This window comes from Nelumbo nucifera, chromosome 5 (genome assembly GCF_055504915.1).
Source record: "Nelumbo nucifera cultivar China Antique chromosome 5, China Antique-T2T, whole genome shotgun sequence".
In the NCBI taxonomy this organism is placed as follows: domain Eukaryota; kingdom Viridiplantae; phylum Streptophyta; class Magnoliopsida; order Proteales; family Nelumbonaceae; genus Nelumbo; species Nelumbo nucifera.
Window position 1 is genome coordinate 1,110,286 of NC_142653.1, and position 19,884 is coordinate 1,130,169.

At 39.5% G+C, this 19,884-nt stretch overlaps 1 protein-coding gene across 1 annotated transcript; it reads right to left on the reverse strand.

Annotated features, from left to right (window-relative positions):
* Positions 1-763: 763 nt before the first annotated feature.
* On the reverse strand, positions 764-13,735 carry LOC104603798 (Ribophorin I). Its single transcript, XM_010267947.3, has 10 exons — positions 13,511-13,735; positions 10,259-10,303; positions 9,370-10,001; positions 9,113-9,260; positions 8,775-8,951; positions 8,070-8,138; positions 7,831-7,920; positions 2,288-2,446; positions 1,958-2,182; positions 764-1,175 (listed from the first exon to the last, which is right to left on the reverse strand). Exons 1-10 carry the CDS (start codon positions 13,601-13,603, stop codon positions 984-986), a joined length of 1,830 nt encoding a protein of 609 aa, XP_010266249.1. The 5' UTR covers positions 13,604-13,735; the 3' UTR covers positions 764-983.
* Between the last annotated feature and the right edge of the window lie 6,149 nt (positions 13,736-19,884).

Below are 19,884 nucleotides of genomic sequence, written 5' to 3' on the forward strand. Positions count from 1 at the left end.
TTTTTAAAAATTTGATTTATTCAGATCGATTTTTAACCGAATAAACCGAATGCTCACCCCTGGTATCCTATCAACTAATATTCCTGATGGGGCCGGGGAAGCAGGGTGTCTGATTCGTCAAAGTCCTTACAGTTCCATTCTTCTTCGAACAGACATAGCTTTTAATGGTTAACATTGGGTCGATGATTGAGAAAACGGTTGCTATTGCTGGAGGTCGAGGCGAGAGATCGGTTTATTTTTGGTTGAAAAAAGATTCTGTTCTTGGCTGATAGCTCAGTGGTGTGAGTCCAGGGCTCCAGCGCCAGCGCCAGGCTAACGGAATCCTTGGATAATCCCAATTCCCAACCCAAACTTAAAGAGACTTGGTAAGCTCTCCAAAATTGTACGTACGATAGGTTCGGTTCAGTGAAAGAAATTCTTTCCGCAGGACAGTGGAGTTTTAAAAATGGAAAAGGGCTAATCACACATCAAGTTCAGGCAAGCATACCCCTTTCTATCAGATCAGCAGCGTCGTCCTTAAATAATAAATACACGTTGAATATGGAAGGGTGCAGTTCAGTTTAGTCCCGATTTGAGTTGTGTTTGGTACCATTGCTATTTTCACTCGAAACTTAAACTCGTCTGCCTAACATAATTTCAGACTGATGGCTTAAAAATTGCCATCTGAGAGAATGCCACCTGCAAGAAGTTGACCAGCATGAATTGATAATCATCAAATAGGCTGGATTTACAACTTCCCTACCAACAAGGAAGAATGAGTACATGCACTGATAGTCTGGTAGTTGGAATTAGATAAGCATAAGCACGTTCATGATAACAAAACTACTAAAGTTGTAGCTCATCACAATATTCTTTTTTATCAGTCTCATCAGAACATTTACTAGATCAAAACAAAATTCCCATCCAATCCACTCATCCCCAACAAAGTATACAATCATCATGGGAAAATTTGTTCACTTTAGATGACTAGATTAATTTACCTATCAAATCTCACTAATGATGTCAAGAAGATCATCAACCTCCTGCCTCAGGGCTGTAAGTTTCTGTTGGTGTGAAGCAACCCGATTCTCAATTTCTCGCCCCCCTGATTTCTTCTCATAAGAGTCCACCACTGTTGAGTGTTTTAGCATCAGCTTCTCCTGCAACTCTTTCTCCTTGCCAACCAGCTCCTGTATCTATATAAATAGCCAAAGACACTTTTAATTGCAGTGTATAATCCACAAATTTTACAAGGATGGAAACTATCATAAATGAAAGATTTGAACTTGCAAAAGCAAGTGGTGTTCACCAAATTTGCTAGTGTGGCAGTTGCTTTTGTTTCAAAACACAAAATCATGCATATTGGCGAGCACCCCCTAAGACTTAGTATTCCTAAAAGGTGTTACTTTCCAAATTTTGGGAGAAAAAGGAATAACCATAGTGCTCTTAGCACGAGGACCAATCAATTCTGTATGACTTTCTTAAAAGGTGGTATTTTCCAAGTTGAGAGAAAAAAGAATAGTCATGTGGCTCTTAGTACGAGGACAAAGCAAGTCACAAAGTCATAATCTTATAAATTCTGTTAAAAGTACAGGGCTTTCCTATGTTGAGGGGCACTGCACTGGAGTAGCCAACCAGTCAATTACTCCTAGAATAAACCATAGCTAAACGAGGACAATGCTGAGACATGCAATGCACAAGAAGTTCAACCATCCAAAAACAACTCATTTGATCAAAAGTCAATGCAATTTTGGAGCTAACATCAATCTAAATAGGGCAAGAACTTGCAAGTTATATCAACTAAGGCTCAGTTTGGAAGCAGTACAAATACAAATATGTACTGTACAAATACATACAAAATAATATAAAAAAAAAAGGTTTTGTGCTCTACATATTTGTATTTATACTCCTTCCAAACAGAGCCTAAGGCACAAATTAGAAGCAAAAAAGAATGACATCAAATAGAAACATATCAAACCTTGGGCCATAGCTGAGCAGCCTGTGGAGAAGATTGCAAAAAACCAAGCAAGGGCTTCAACTCCTTGGACAACTCCTTCAACAAACCATCAGCTGCTTTGCGTGCTGCTTTACAAGCCTGAACATCTCCGGTCCTGGAGAGATCACGTAATGATGCTTCCAGTTTATCATGCACTGCTAAACAGCGGTTCATGTTGTTCTGAACTTGCTGAACCGCTGCTTGCACCTGAAATAAGAGTACAGCCAAGAACAGGAATGGAAGGGCCTTTTAGACAAAAAAAAAAGAAAATCTCTAATTAATACTTCAAGATTGGAATAAGATTCTACATACCTCATCCCACTGTAGTTTTGCCAAGTAGGAAGCAGAAGATTTGGAGATTGACATATCAGCATGCATGTATACAATGCATGCAACAAAAAGGAAGAAAAATCCAAAAACCAACATCATCGGCTCCCTAAGCAAAGAAAGGTTGTTGAACTTGTAATAGACCTGGAAAAAAATAATTCAGCAAAATTTTCCTTCAGAATAAATCCCCAAAGATAAGGATAAAGCATAAAACATAATTTCTAGAAAGATATAGTGCACAATGTAATCCAGTTTTAGAAATTGACAAAGTGGAAGCCCCTTTTCCATTTTAAAAATCATGCAATAAGCATGTTTTTTTAGAAAAAGTAACTATTTCGTTCAAGGCAAAAAAAAAAAAAAAAAGATGTACATGAGAAGATGTACAATTCCTCTCCAACAATCAGGTAATCCATTTGCACCATACAAAAAGTTACTCTGCAATCCTGACTTAGCTAAGGAATCAGCCTCTTCTGGTTAAGTTCTTTTGACATCCATCTGAAATAGCAACCAAGATGAACAGCCAGATGTGAAATTTTTAGAAGGAAGTAAGCCAGCCTCCAAGGCCCAGTCCAATATTTTCTCACTTTTCATTAATAAAATGCTTTTATATGTTGCTGGCCTAAAATGAAAATATTGATGAACTCACATACTTCAAGGTCCTGAAGATCCATACAGAAGCTCCTAAAAGTATAAAGCTCATAATTACTGTCTGAAAGACTAGAGATGCATCAGCTAAATACAATATGTATTTTCCCCTGTAGTTTGTTGTTGAAAAAAAAAACTGGAAAGGGAAATAAAAAACTACACCAAATACAAAGACTGCCTGTTCATAATGAATTAAACTAATAGTTCCTCAAATGATTTCAACTTTCAACTTTGGTGGGCCATGAAGCACCAAAGCATATAACCTGGGTAATTGATGTTGTTGAAGGAATTAGCAATAAACATGTCATACCCACAAAATATCAGATAACCATACTGAAGACATTGCCACATCTCAGAGAATAAAAATCCAAGTATCCAACAACTTAGGCATGCAAAGAGGGGACTCTGTCTAAGCTTATGACATTTGATAAAAAGTGGGCTAGGAGTGTGTGGAGAGTGAATGGTCTAAGTTGGGCTATGAGTCCATCTTGGGGCTCATCTGGTAGCCTAATTATTTTGTGGAAGGATGAAGTAGTGGAGGGAGTGGAAGAATTAGTGGGTAGGTTCTCAATCTCGGTTAAATTTAAGCATGTGTCAGATGGTTTTGAATGGGCCCTTACCAATGTATACAGCCCCAATAGTTATAAACAGAGGAATGAGTTGTGGGAGGAACTGGAAGATGTCAGAGGACTGTGGGAGGGGCCTGTCTAGGAGGGGACTTTAATGTGATTAGATTCATTGAAGAGAGTAACAAGGAAAGACAATAGCTTCACTTGGTCCAATCTCCAAGCTGAACCTATTTGCTCAAAACTAGACAGGTTCTTGTTCACCACAGGCTGGGAGGAGCATTGGGGAGATTTGGTGTCAAGGACCTTACCCAGAGTTACTTCCGACCATTGGCCAATAATGATTTGTAAGTCTGATTTTGGTGGTAGTGGACCCTCCCCCTTTAGTTTTGAAAACATGTGGTTACCTCACCCGGACTTCAAAAACAAGGTGAAAAGTTGGTGGAATGAAAGTAACCCGAAAGTTAAAAGATAGAGGAGAGGAAGCAGCAGTTGATAAGCCAGATAGAGGAGTTAGATGCTAAGGAAGAAAGGGGTTGTTTTGGGGAAAGTGATAAAGAACAGAGGTGGGAGTTAAGGAAGAGCCTGGAGGACACAATTTTCCAAGAAGAGATCAGTTGGAGGCAGAAATCTAGACATAAATGGGTGAAGGAAGGAGATAGGAACACAAAATTTTTCCATGAAATTGCCAATAGCAGGAGAGAAAAACGCCATATCTAAGTTGGTAGTTGATGGGACAGTTTTGACTCAACAGCATGAGATTGCCGAGGCTTTTGTGGAGCACTTTAAATCCATCTTCAGTAAGCCTCTGTTTAAGAGATTAAGGATTAACGGATTGGATTGGCCTAAGCTCCCTGATGAGTTGATTGTGTGGTTGGAAAGAGAGTTTGGCCTGGAAGAAATCAGGGATGCCATTTTTTCCATGGATAGATCTAAAGCCCCGGAACCTGATGATTTCACGTTGGCTTTTTATCAGGATTGTTGGGAGATAATTAAGGATGATATTCAAGCTGTGTTCTCTGACTTCTTCGAAAGAGGTGTGATAAACCCAGGCCTGAACTCTACTTTTATAGCTTTAATTCTGAAGACTGAAGGAGCCTGTCACCCTAAAGAATTCAGACCCATCAGTTTGATTAATACCCTCTACAAGATTATTGCTAAGGTGCTTTCTAGAAGAATTAGAGAGGTGCTCCCCTCAATTATTTCCCACAATCAAGGTGCTTTTGTGATGAATCGCCAAATTGTGGAGGACTATAGAAGTAGAGGTGAGAAGGGGTTGGTGTGTAAGCTAGATTTAGAGAAGGCATATAACATGGTGGATTGGTCTTTGCTATTAGAGGTTTTAGAGTCTTTCGGATTTGGGAAGAGATGGTGCAAGTGGATAAAAGGGTGCATGAGGACTTGTCATTATTCTGTGTTAATGAATGGCAGGATGGTGGATCACTTTCCAGTTGTTCGGGGTATTAGGCAAGGAGACCCTCTATCCCCCTTCCTCTTTACCCTAATTGCTGAAGTGTTAGGGAGGCTGATTGAGAGGGCAGATTCAAGGAGCTTGATTAGTGGATGGAAAGTGGGGAGGGTAGGGTTCCAGTCACCCACCTACAATTTGCAGACGACAAAATTCTGTTTTGTGATGGAGAGGAGATTAGTTGGGTGAGAAACTTGAAGAAGGTGATTAAGGTGTTTGAACTAATGACCAACCTCAAAGTAAACCTTGGTAAGAGTTGTGTGATTGGTATTAATATGAGCGAGGGAGAGGTGGAGGAAAGGGCTCAAGTGCTAGGTTGTGAGATAGCTCATTGGCCACTGAAATATCTAGAGCTTCCTTTAGGAGATAATCCTAGAAAAAGGAGTTTTTGGAATCCAGTGATTGACAGATTCACTAAAAGGCTAGCTTCTTGGAAGAAGAATTACTTGTCTCTGGGGGGTAGGATTACACTGATTAAGTCAACATTGGCAAACCTTCCAGTCTATTTCATGTTTGTGTTCAAAATGCCTGAAGGAGTCTGTAGGGTGTTGGAAAAACTGATGAGGGACTTCTTATGGGAACCCGAGGAAGAAAAAAGGGACCATAGAGTTAGGTGGGATCTAGTTACAAGACCCAAAAGTGAAGGGGGTCTGGGGCTAGGAAACATCCAAAAGAAGAATGTAGCTCTTTTAGGGAAATGGTTATGGAGGTGGTCTAAAGAAAGGGAGAACCTGTGGGCCAAAATAATCATAAGTATTCATGGGCAAGAGGCAACTGGCTAGGATCCAGACTCTCATCTAAGGCTTCAAGAGCTTCTCCGTGGAAGTCGATCCATGCCATCCTTCAATCTTTTCTTCCCTTCATCAGGTATGATCTTGGTTCTAGCTTGTCAGTTAATTTTTTGGAACACATTTGGGTGGGGGATTCCCCCTTGAAAGAGCAGTTTCCCTCTTTGTTTGCTCTGTCTAGGTTTAAATGCGAACCTGTAGCCACCTTTGCTACCATGTCTAACTCTACTATAGGTTGGAACCTGGGTTTTAGAAGGGCACTTAGAGATCCTGAATGAGGTAGTCCTTGAGCCTTCAATTGGGGACTACAGGGTATGGTCTCTTGTCCCTTCGGGTATCTTTTCTTGCTCCTCCTTTTTCAAAGCACTGACATAGCCTAGTCCAGTTCCTCCTAGGGTAGGCACTTTTTGCTGGGAAGCATGCCTAGAAAAGTGTAACACTTGTGACTTACTTCAAAAGAAAAGGCCTAATTGGTGTTTATCCCCGCACTAGTGCATCTTATGTAAGAAGAATGGTGAAAGCTGTTATCACTTGTTTGTTTCTTGCCCTTTTGTTTCAGATATCTGGTGTTGGTTTTTTTCTCTATTTGGTTGCAGGTGGACCTCACCTTCTAATGTGCAAAGCTTGTTTAGCTCCACAACAGTGAGGGGATTAAAAAAGAGAGGGAAAATATTGTGGAGTTGTGCTAGAGCTGTTGTTTGTTGGACGGTTTGGGAAGAAAGAAATCAAAGAGTTTTTCATGATAAAGAAAAAAGTAAGGAAGCCATCATAGAACTTATTTATGTTAGGGTGGCTCTTTGGGTCAAGCCTTTGAAGCTCTTTGAAGATTATTCAGTAAGAGACATCATTAGAAAGTGGGATGAAGTGGCTCGGTCAGCTCCCATGTCCACAGCTCTTAGACCGGTTTGGACTCCACCAGATCTGGGTTTCATCAAATTGAACTTCGATGGTAGCAGCGAAGGAAATCCAGGCCATTCTGGTATAGGCGGTATCTTCAGGGATGAGGAAGGTAGAATCATTGCTATGTTCTCAGGACCTATAGGCTGGGGGGACTCATTGAGAGCTGAAATCTTGGCAACTCTAGAAGGATTTAAAAGAGCTAAACAACTGAATATTAGTAAGTTGTTGGTGGAAGGAAATTCTCAGTTGACTATTAAATGGTTGCAGAAGGAAGTGTCCAGCTTGTGGAAGTTCTCTAATGAAAAAAAGAAAATTACTCGGTTAACTCAGAATATGTCTGTAAGGGTTCAATGGGCCAAGAGGTGCACTAACTCCATGGCTGATACCTTGGCCAAACAGGAGGTGGGAAGAACAAATCTTTTTTGAGCTATATTGTAATGTGTTTTTTCAGTTTGTTAGGGAGGGTTAAGTATTTTTACCCCTCCCTCCTGGTTGTAGTTTCTATATCTCTTTTTATAAAATTTCTGTTATTGATCAAAAAAAAAAAAAAAAAAAACAGAGGGGACTCTGTATGGGTTCAGGATCAGGAGTGTATTTTCATCAGCAGGATCAGACAACCTTTTTTTATAGTTGAATGATATTTTCATTAATCAAGAGGAAGGAGTACAACCAGCCTAAGAAGAGGCACGAGATGCTACCTCCCCTTTAAGGATGATTACAATTTTCAAAGCTAACCAGATTACAGATTACAAAGTAGCCCAATACAAAGAAACCCAAGAAACCCCTTGTTTAGCAAGAAAATCAGCCAAGGCATTTGCCGATCTGCCAACCCACTGAAATATGACTGTCATATTCCTTGTAAGCTAGTTAACTTTTTTAAAAATATCCCTATAGCCCTAAAAAACAGTATCTGAATCCAACAACCACCCCACTACCACCTTCGAATCTCCCTCGATTATGAAACTCTCCAATCCAAGTTGGTTAGCAATCAGACAACCATATTGAATAGAATGCCTACAAACATTGATACCAGGATACATGAAGGATACAGCTGGACAAGGGGGCCAAACAGTAAATATAGAAATGCCAATGAACCATCCAAAACTTTTCCAAGAATAACAGGAGACAATTAGCTTATGGAAAATGGTGTGAAAAGATTACCTGAAAATGAAGATTATACTCTGGTACAACATTAGTCTTCTCTAGCACAACCACCGGTCTCCCAACAATATCCAAGTGAGAATACTTGATCTGCAGTAGGCCTTACAAACAATTAAAAGAATGCAACAACATCCAGATAGCAAGCCAAGGGAAGATGAGCAGTAAATATCATTCAAAAGGCAATAATAAAAATAATGGAAAATGAGAAAACTTAATTAAGATAATTCATTAGTATATACCTCTTGCAATTGCATTACTGGAAATGGAACAGAAACAGAAATATCTTTTGATCCTTCAGGCAGCACAACCTGCAGTAACAAAAGAGCAAAACAAGGTTATTTGATCTGTAAACTGCAAGAATCACATTGTTTAGCGTCTTAAAACGATGATAAAATAGGAAAGTAAAGTAAACAAATTAAATAAAACAATATAAGCTAAAGCAAATTTAAAAAAATTTATAAGCTAAAAATATAGGGAATTGATAGCCACCTGTTTAGGTAGAAAATAACAATCTAGAACATAACCATCCCTTCTAGGGAAGAAAAGATCAATTAGTACATTAAAGAATGTGATGATAACCAGCATATATAATCACTTCTGTTAACTAGCAGTTACCATGTCTCCACAACCCTTACAGCCTAAGTTAGTCTGAGCAAACATTATGATAAATTTATCATCTCTCTCTTGAACATAATGAGAATATAGTGAACTGATAATCATGAAGGGAGAACAGATATGACAATAAAAGAATGCAGAATGTCTAGTACTGTTACGATTCTTCAAAAAGAAGGGGCAAATACCAAATTGAAAAATATGGCCAATCATATTTATCAAACAAAGAATAAATACTATATCCCTTGGCACACTTCAAGTCAATTTCTCTATAATGGTTATATTAGGTAGCAACAATAAAGCAATATGTTTTATATTAGGAAGTTACTTGCCTTCACAATGAGATCATCAATTACAACACCATCCATAGGGCAACCAAAAGAAAAGTTGAGGAAGCGCTTCCCTTCTGACTCAAACAAAAAGTCTCGGAGTGGTAACCCATAACCAACTGTAAATGATGTTTTCCAACCACCAAACATTGGATATCGAGGTTCAATTAGTAGTTCTGTCTGCAACCAGAGACAAGGATTTAGTGAAAATCAAAATTTCCAAGGGAATTTCTCCAGATCTTCAACCTATAAAGGATTATTTCTCATTTGGTCCTATAAAAAAAGAGTAACAATAATACAACATTAAGTGATCAGTATTTTTGTGCATCAAAAGAATTTACCTTTTTAGAATCACCCCGAAGATGAGATGTAGATATATTGCCAATTTGATCTCTGTAATACACAGAATGAGCCCGTGGAGGCAATCTAGCAATAAGATGCCTAAATGACGATGCACCTCTTACATAAGGTCTGGCTTGATAGTCAATCCTGCAACATAAAACATAAAACGGAGTGCAAAGATCTAAATCACACTATGCTTCCAATTCCCATATTGAACAGTAGGGATAAATTAAACCCCCAGAAAATACAAACAGACCTGGAAAATCCCCCCTTGATCTGAGCACCTCCATGGACAATGTCATAGTCCTCTGTGACCTGTACATTTCCCCAATGAGAAATTTCTATCTCTCTCACCAATCGCTGAGCAACTGCAAAGGGTTGATTGTTCTCGAAATGAACGACTATAGGTGAATATGAGAAGGGAGGAAGATTCTCATAGGGTCCATATCTGATCTCTGAATCTACAACCTTGGTATTATGAATTTTTGTATAGAATTCATATCTTGCACTAGGCAGTACAACACTGAGAGACTGGATCTTGGTTTCATAAGGAGATAGATAATAAGCACTATCTTGGAACATGACAAGCTGTGCATCAGCCTGAGTAATCTCCTCGGGGAATGGTTGCAACGAATGGGTTAACACAGCCAAGATGTCCAAAGTGAAGCTTTCCTTCTTACCCAATCCCTTGGGTAAAGTCACTGAGTACAGAGTCAAAGCTGGAGGCATTCCTTTAGGATGGACAACTTTAACAGAGAGGCTAACAGAAGTTTTGGATCTCCCTTTTCCTACATTAGATGCTGCTTTTAGATATGCCATGTTTTTGGCCTGGTGATCAGGAAATGCCAATAGAACCTCTGATACCACATCATTGCCTGTGTTCTCAACCTAGAAAACAAAGAGAACTTCAGAAGACACAAAGCACTTATTCATGGAAAAGAAAATTCATGAATGGTATTAGATTTGTTAGTTAATATATTTGCAAGAGTGACATGCAAAACATCATTTACAGCACTCATAGACAGGATCAATGAATTCAGTAGAGTTCACAAAGAAACTCATTTACATATCAAGCAGAAACGTTCTACCTCAATAATATGAGAATAGCAAATATCCTGAAGCAATAAAACAAAATAACTTGGTACCTTTAATGTTGAAGCAATCCGCACAACTTGAGAAGTCAAATCAATCTACAAAAGGAGATCAGACCAATCAGCCACAGATCAATTATGAGTAAAGAAAATTGAAATTGACATTTATTCCCTATTTAGATAAGCAAGAGTGATTGTATTAAAATAAGTAAAAATGGAAAAGCCCATAAAAAATTGCATGACCACTTTCCCCTTTAATTGAAGATTAACCATTGTGATACATTGAAAGATAGATCACGTAAAGTACAGAACAAATACCTCTTTAAGCTATTAACTTGTAGATTAATCAGCAAAAGATGCCAAAGCCAATTATGAGAGGAAAATTTCCAACAAGAAAGACATATATGGCACCAATTAAAAAAAAAGACATACAGGAGTTTCTCCCAGACATACAGGTCATTCAAATTTGTAAATCTTTTAATTTAAATATACTGAAAAATAAAGGCATATTTAACATGTGGCAAGGTTTTCATTGGCTGGAAAAACCTTGGTTGTTCATGGGGTTAACTCAAACATACAAAAATCTCATTCCCTTTGAGCACTATAGTTTGGGTAACAGGAACTGGATAAAATCATGCTCTATCCTTTTGTGGGACAACTGTCTTTTGAATATTGTATATCCTTTTTTTTTGAAAGGTAAAATGATCTTGTATTAATGGAGGGATAGGACCTCTCAGGCCCTCATGCAAAAAGACACTTACAATACTGATTTGTCACAGTGCATACCATAGTGATTATATACAATATTATGATACAGAATTTTTCCCAAATGTTTTTTGCCATTGACATTGACTGCTGAAAAAAAGTTTGCTGAAACCTTCAAACTCCTTACATATATGCTAGCCCAAAAAATGAGGGCCCACTCGATCTTGCCTATCAAAACTTCTGATGACACTCTCTTAACCTCAAAAATTCTTTGATTACGGTCTAGCCAGAGTAACCAACAGATAGTAGCTGGTATCAGTTTCCAAAGTATTTTGGTCCTTCAGTCCTTTGGCACAAATCATTGATTCCAAAACAGCTTTGAAAAATCGGTTTAAATGATGTAAGACTTCTTGAAGTAAATCAGCACACGATACTTTCCTCCAGTCCACATAGGCAGCACTAATTGTCTAGCACCAAACCTTTGGACAGCAAGTGTTCAATGGTTAATATTCTGCCTACATTGCTGTCCATAAGAAAAATATACTTTGGATGGGACGTCCATACCCCATATCTACTTTCAAGGATTTTTCTTATTTTACACCAGTAGAACACTTGACTATCTTATGTCTTAGATTGCTCCACCCATGTCAAGATTGGAAGCCATGTTCTGCTCCATATTATCCAGAGGTGAGGGCGAGCATAGCTTGTCCTGGAATTGCAACTCCAACAGAACCCTCAAAAAACCGGAACTGGAGAACATCTACTCCCTCCAGGACACATTCTTCTTACCCTCCCTGACCAGATGCATTTTTATATACCATCAATGCAGACCTCAATGCTAGAGTTCCATTATTCATCTGCAATAGAGTTGCATTGAGAGAACACTGTATGTCTCTCATGATTCAAAGTATCAATACTCTCGATACACAATATCAAGAGTTTTTCTTTGAACAAAACTCCTTTTTTTATCTTTCTGGTGTCAGATTTTGACAGGGGTATCACATCATTGCCTTTTAACATATAAAAAAGCTAAAATCATCTAACTCCCCTTAAATAGCATTTGGGGACCCAAAGATGCTATGCAATACACCCGTTATAGAGCGTATTGTATTGATACTTTGAACCTTCATCTCTCATTTACCCCACCTAGAGGTCTGTTGTTCACCTAGGAAGAAATATGTTTTCAAATTAACACTTACAACCTGTTGCAAAGGACAAGGATAAAGAACTTAAAACTTCACACCACATGCTTATGGGGAGTCAACCACATATCTCCTCAATCCTCATTCACTATGTTGTTACCAAATGATCATGGCAGTTCCTTGTAGTTTGTACTACATCTGAGAAGGAAGGAACAAGAGCATATTTCATAGCAAAAAGGCTTCCTTTCATTCGTTGAAAGAACAGTTCATGTGCTCTGATGCTCTGCACCCTTAGTGCCCGGATCCTTGCCATAAGGAATTCAAAGGAGTTTCCCCTGATGATCTTAAGAAAATTCTACTGAGAGTCCTTAATTCTTCTAACACGAACCACCCGCCAGAAAAAGTAGAACAACTCATCCTCCAGCAACATCCGATAATAATATCAAAATGCAGATCAAAGGTAGAAAATTCAGTACCCTGGACCAGCTACGATTGATAAGATTTTCTCCAAATTAGATGAGCATTGTATATTAGGCTTTTGTGGATCCAATGGGGATGCAAGTTGAATAAAAGCTAATAGCAAGTGCTCTCCTTCTAGTTATATCCATAACTAAATAGTCATATATCCTATACTCAGTAACTCATTGAGAGAGAAACCAAAAGAGTTAGAAGTAGTCCCTGGAGACTAGCTCGTTTCTTCAAATAGAATAAGAAAAGTTATGCTTCTCTTTTTATGGTGACTGCGCATTGATGAATTGTTTTTAGATAATGAGTGGATTGCCCTTTTGTTCATTTCTTGCAGTATCTTTACATCTAAACAATAACATCCGTCGGTCATTTGAACTTCTTCTCTTGACAAAAGGCCTAACAGATGCGTTATCATTATCACCATTGTAATTGTTATTGCACAATATATGACCTTTTCTTCGGTCAAACACATTTACAAAGATGTACTAGATACCTAAAGATGGATCAACCATCGACAATAGTTCTCCGTCTATTACTGAGTACGCTTATAAAACAAATTGCGTTCTTGTAAAAGATCAATCATATTCGAAATCGAGCAGTCATATCCTATAGCGTTAAATAAAGCCTATTCACCCAATATGCATATGATATATGTACATATATGCATCTTCATGGCTAAGCATAAAGTGTGAACAAATGTTCGATTCAACTGATACATATGCACTGACTGCTAATTTGCTAAACTGATGCAGGCTAATCTAACTCGATCTCATTGTAGATCAAAATTCAAACAAAGTCAAACATTTAAATGCAGCATATTAGAACAAAGCGGATCCCATTAAGGGCCGAAACACCTCAAAGTCGACGACCTAGAGATTGGCATGAAAGAAATAATTTAAGCGAAAACCAGTAACTCAATTGCTCGAGAAAGAAGAAACAATTGACAAAATGATTGAGTAAAACTGCAAAGAAATCGATGTAAATTACTTACTCGTCGATCGACCTTCGAAAGGATTAGATCAGATAGAACCGGTGCGGAAAGTATCGAGATCAAAACGAGGAAAAATTCGAACCTAAAACCCATCACCTCTTCCGTCTCTGTGTCGTAGACAGATTACGGGTGGACTGTAAGCCCTAGACCTCGCGAGGTTGTGGAGAACGCAGGAGTCCAGCACTAGCAGTTCTGAACTTGTGAAGTTGTGATGTGTTAAAAGTGGAAATTTGACAGAAGGGAATGGGTTAAGACTTGGAGGTAAATCAACATCAATAAAAAATCGATTTATCAATATGTACCACGCAATCTGTAACCATATTGACCATTGGATCGGGCAACACTTTGGCTGTGATAAGGTTTAACTAAACGCTTTCACTGTTTAACGGGCTGTCAAATCTTAACTGAACGCTTTGGCTGTTTAGCAGGCTGTGAAATCTTATTTCACGTCAGTAATAAAATAGATGGGACCCGCATTTTTCACAACAGAACTATAAATTTATCTCATTATTGCGTCCACAACCCGGTTCAACTAATCCAAATTCCATTGGATCGGTATCCTTTATCCAAGTGGAGCCACGCCTTTCAGGGTGAGCAAATTGTAGATGGATCCTTCCGGTCTTTAGCACTCGGTAGATCCGCATTACAGTATTCTATTTCCGGAAATTGAATTTACCTACTACCGTGGGTCCCAATCTTCAACTCCAATCCAACAAATTTGAATGTAGCTCGTATAGATGATTAGATCTACACCGTTAAATAAAGCTATGTGCCATGTGATGAGCGTGGATTTGGCCCTCCAATGATATTGTGATACATAGCATCTCGGAATAAGTAGGTGATACCCATAATCACTTTGGCAACAACTTGTCTTACTTGGTGTTCCACCTCGCGGCCTAGCACAGGCACTGACCTAGCGGCCTGGCCCTGGTGCAACCTGGCGGCTTGGCCCAGGCGCCAACCTGGCGGCCTGGCACAAGCGTCGACATGGCGACATGCGAGACATGCAAGGCGACAAATTTGACATGCATATTCTAACACTCCCACGATCCTTGGAAGTTGGCCCACGTGCTGAACGATCCAAAGGGTGGTCAACGTGCATGGCGGTTGCCTCAATGAATCTTGGACCACTTAGACGACTTCTCGGAAATCTCGGATATGGTGCGTGAAGCCCACGCCAAACAATGCCTATATAAAGGCACCAACCCCAATGACATGAGGGGGGCAAATAAGCATATTCTATCTCTCATATTTTGTGATTTTTAGCTCGTAGTCTACTATGAGAGTACTGACTTAAGCATCGGAGCGACCTCGCCAGGTTAGCCACCCCGGGTCCTCTGACATTGGTTCCTCGCATGTCCCTAAAGAACGACGAAGCTCAACAATCAATCCATCTTGCCACCAGCCAGCTCGGCCCTCTGGTCAACTCGGCACCTAATAGGTAGCTCGGCCCCTCTTGTCAGCTCGTCACCTAATATGCAGCTTGGCTCAATCAGCTCGACACCCAAAATCTAGGTCCTCATCCAGCAAAAGTTCTCCACTTCGGCCTCTGAGTCATCGGCCACTTGGAAGTAGACCAAATGACGAGGTACTTAGCCAAAAAATTGATAACTCACCAAAAAAAATTGATCCATCAATTGGCGTCGTCTGTGGGAAACGCTACAAAAAACTAAGTTCTCATCCTCCAAAAGGCTAAGTCCTCTTCTCTTCTTCCAGAAAGCTAAGTTCTCACCTTTTAGAAACTAAAAGCTCTCACTTTCTAGTTTCTATTTTTTATGAACTCAAAGACTATGCAGGAAGTTGATGGCCAACAGACTAAGCAGCTCTACCAACTTTATTTCAACTCGGATAAAGCCTCATCAGTCCTCTTCGCGAGGTACCCTCTACAAAGATGAGCTCTTCGTAGCTTCCGCAGGAGTAGGCGGCCAATAGACTGCATGGACGCCCCTACCGGTCGAGCCTTTTGAGTGAGCTGGTGACCTAAAGTCAGTAGTGCTGCCCTCGTAGGTCAAGCTCCTAGTAGCTTCTTGTAGGAGTGGGTAACTGACGTCACTAACGAGGCTGATGCAGCGCAACCGTAGCTCTAAGGCGCGACCTGACGGCCTGGCCCAGGTGCTGACCTGGAGACTTGGCCCAGGCGCCATTCTGGCGGCCTGGCATGGGCGCGACCTGGCGGCCTAGCACGGGTGCCGACTTGGCGAGCTGGCCCAAGCACGAGCTGGCGAGCTGATAAAAGACCAGCTCCACATAAGACTCAGTCGCCTCTTCGACATGGGCAAAATCAAAGATTAAGGAGAATGGACTACGAGTCGCTCCCAGAGCCTAAGGGCTAAGGTGTCAAGCTGATAAAAGACCTCGACACCACATAAGTCCTAGTCGCCTCCTCGGCATAGGCATACAAGTCCTAGTCGCCTCCTCGGCATGGGCACATAAGACCTAGTCGCCTCTTCGGCATGGGCAAAATCAAGGGTAAGGAGAGTGGACTGTGAATCGCTCCCAGAGCCTAAGGAATTGAATCGATGCTTACGAGCTCATCGAATTAGTCATTTCAGGCCAAAAAGAGCAATCTACTCCCTTCGCCGAGGTACTTTCGACTCGGGAGTGGGGGCAAATGATGAGGGTGGATTTGGCCCTCCAATGATATTGTGACACATGGCATCTCGGAACAACTAGGTGACACCCATAACCACTTTGGCAACAACTTGCCTTAGCCAAGTTGATGGTGTCCCACCCGGCGGCCTAGCCTAAGCACGACCTGGCACAGGTGTGACCTGGCGGCCTGGCACAGGCGCGACCTGGCGGCTTGACCCAGGCGTCAACCTGGCGACCTACGAGACATGCTCGGCGACAAATTCGGCATGCATATCCTAACACTCCCACGATCCTTGAATGTTGGCCCACATGCTGAACGATCCGGAGGGTGGTCAACGTGCATGGCGGTTGCCTCAGGGAATCTCGGACCACTTAGACGACTTCTCGGAAATCTCAGATATGGTGTGTGAAGCCCACACCAAACAATGCCTATATAAAGGCACCAACCCCAATGACATTAAGGGGGCAAGTAAGCATATTCTAGCTCTCATACTTTGTGATTTTTAGCTCACAGTTTACTATGAGAGTACTGACTTAAGCATCGGAGCAACCTCGTCGGGTTAGCCACCCTGGGTCCTCTAACATTGGTTCATCGCAGATCCCTAAAGAACGACGAAGCTCAACGATCAATCCAGCTCGCCGCCAGCTAGCTCGGCCCTCTGGTAAGCTCGACACTCTGGTCAGTTCGGCACCTAATAGGCAGCTCGGCTCAGTCAGCTCGACACCCAATCTGCCCCCAGTTCGACCTGGTTAGCTCGGCATCCAGGTCCTCATCCAGCAAAAATTCTCCACTTCGACCTCTAAGTCATCGGTCACTTGAAAGTAAACCAAACAACAAAGTACTTAGCCAAAAAATTGATACCTCACCAAAAAAAAATTCGATCCATCACCATGTATTGGATTGAGACTCGAACTCAATCACTCTCTCCAGTTCCGGATCCGCAAGGCAAGACGGAGCGGGGCTCCACAAGTGATCGTGTAGAATCAGATATCCTTGGACCTTGGACCCAAATTTGATTTGGTTTTGAATTTTATCAATTGGAATTAATTATTTAAAGCGGACTCATATCGGATTTAGACGTAAAATCTTTTCAGCATTCTGTCTGCTATCAACTCGAATTTTATAATTTAATAATTTATAGTCGTTTCTTGTTTATCAATTGGATTTAAAGCGGACTCCTGCTTTAAATCGAATTTTATCCCGCTTTAAATCGAATTTTATCAATGGGTTTAAAGGGAACTCATAAGCCACTTAGGGTTTGTTTGATAGCTGAATTGGTTTAACCGAATTGGTGATTAGTCAATTATTTAGTGGAACAAAAGTATTTAACAATAACCCTAACATACCAATTTCCATTCCTTAATAACCCTAACATACCAATTTCCATTCAACAATTAAGGAGAATGCCCCTGTTTAATTACTTATTTGCCACCTACAAATCATTAACAATTCAGTTCAGCTATTAACAATAGGTTTGCCAAGATTCAAAATTTAGTATGAGGAACACAGAGTACCTTTAAGACAATTTTAAAAAGATGTATTCTGGATACACTTTCATAACACAGAAATATTAAGATACACATGGGATATTAAATAATTAAAATATGTATCTATGAAGATAAATCTAATTGATATTAAATTAATAATTTTAATTATCAATCAAGTTTTTTTTTTCATCACTTTCCATTTTGGTTGATATAGTACTAGTAGGGGTTCATGTGATGCACTTAAATGAAATCCAAGTTAAACAACCCTTATAACATTTTCAATTGGGCAAAGCCAAACTAATTATTAATAACTAAAGGCTATTACTTGGTAAATGGTAAAAACCTCAGCAAGCAAGCATGAGAACACATGTTATAGACTTCTAGTATGAGAGCAGCCACGTTATGAAGGGATGGATAAAAGCAAAAAAGAATCTCTAAGGACTCGTTGGTTTTTTGGATTTCAAGAGGAGAGAAAGATGGTCAATGGGGAAAGAAATAGGAATGGCAATTTTCCCATCCCTGATGGGGATCTAATTTCCTTGATCCCATTCGGTCAGGGATGGGGATTGAGGTCACCACCCCACCCTGACCCCGACCCCGATTATATATATATATATAATATTTATTTATAATTTAAATTTTTTATTTACTTTAAGTAAATTTATTTATTTTTTAAATATTATTATCTAAAAAAATTGGGGATTCGGGTCACCATGGGAACCCATCCCCGTTGGGGATCGGGGATGAAGGACAAATTTTATCCCCAGCAAGGATCGGGGATGGGGATGAGGTTAATTTCAAAATCGGAGTTGGGGACAAGGAATATGATCCCTGCCCCGTTGCCATTCCTAAAAGGAAACCCATGTTCTTTTTTACATTTATCTATTTTCTCTTAGTACCATATCCTAAGTGGGTAAATAATTTTCCCACCTGGGAGAAAGTTGCCAACACTCGGGTGGGACAAAATTGTCCCTTTCAATAATGATTTTTTATGGTTAAAACAATCATTATCTTATTTACTTAGAAAATTAAAAAGAAAGTATTACCCAGATAAATAACTTACCAAAAAGCGAACAGGGCCTAAAGGATAGAACCATAATAGCCTTATTATGTTATTAATAAGAGAAAAGCTCATCTAGGTGGTTAAGTTTCTAAACATTCATGTTACTGACCAAAAGTTGATAATTTATAACCTGTTTGGAAGGGATTCTGTGTTTGTTGAGTATCAAACCAAGGGATTCTGTGTTTGTTGAGTATCAAACCACTTTGGAGAATCTACAGGAAATAGCTTCATCAAAAAGTGGATTTTGCGGCTTTTGTAAGTGCAGTTCCAACTTTCCAAAATTTTAACAAAGAGCTTCATGTCATTTCGGGTTTCTCAGCTCTTGGATTAATGAGAACTTAATAAAATAGTAAATGGTCTATTTGAAAAGTATGGTTGTAACATCCAAAGCATTCATATGTGGTAGTCTCTTCGTGATCTCATTGAAAATAACTCTCGTTGATTTAACGAATGCTTTGATTTGCTTGCCTTGATAAAAAACATTATTTTCTTTATTTTTTGGTGAACCAAAACTAATGATTTACTTTATTTTTAAATCAGGGTCATTGATTCAAGGCATAGAACCAAAATTACTGAAAATTCTACAAAATTTCATCAAATCTTAATTTTTTGGTGAACCAAATCTTGAAATATTTATACATAATAAATTGGAAACTTTGCTAATAACAAAAATGTGCAAAAGCTCTAATTGCCTCTGCCATTCTATGAGTCTCTTCTTTTTTTGCGTATGGCATCACCACTTCCTTTGGCAGCATTCACTTATTAGGAACTTAATTTGAAAGCCATATATTTGACCCGGGCGTTTTCAGGATGCCCCTAATAATCAACGGATGTCAAGTGCTTTTCCTTTTGTAGATCCTATTTCAATGGAAACTTGACGAGTCAATCCGCCTACATTTCTTACTTTTACTGTTATACCAGGAGTTACTCCACGTATTGTTTGAAATAAAACAAATAGTGGATTTGTTTGTGTCTTTTGTTGAATCTTTTTCACAGCTCAATAAATAATTTGATAAGCCAATTATATATATATATATATAGGTTTTTTTAATTCCAGTATGTTTTCACTTTGCTCCTTAAAGCTCAGTTTAGAAAGAGTACAAATGCAAATATGTACAGTACAAATACATACAAAATAATACAAAACACAAGATTTTATGCTCTACATATTTACATTTGTACTCTTTCCAAACCAAGCTAAAAGTAACATGAGATTGCAAACATTTTGTAT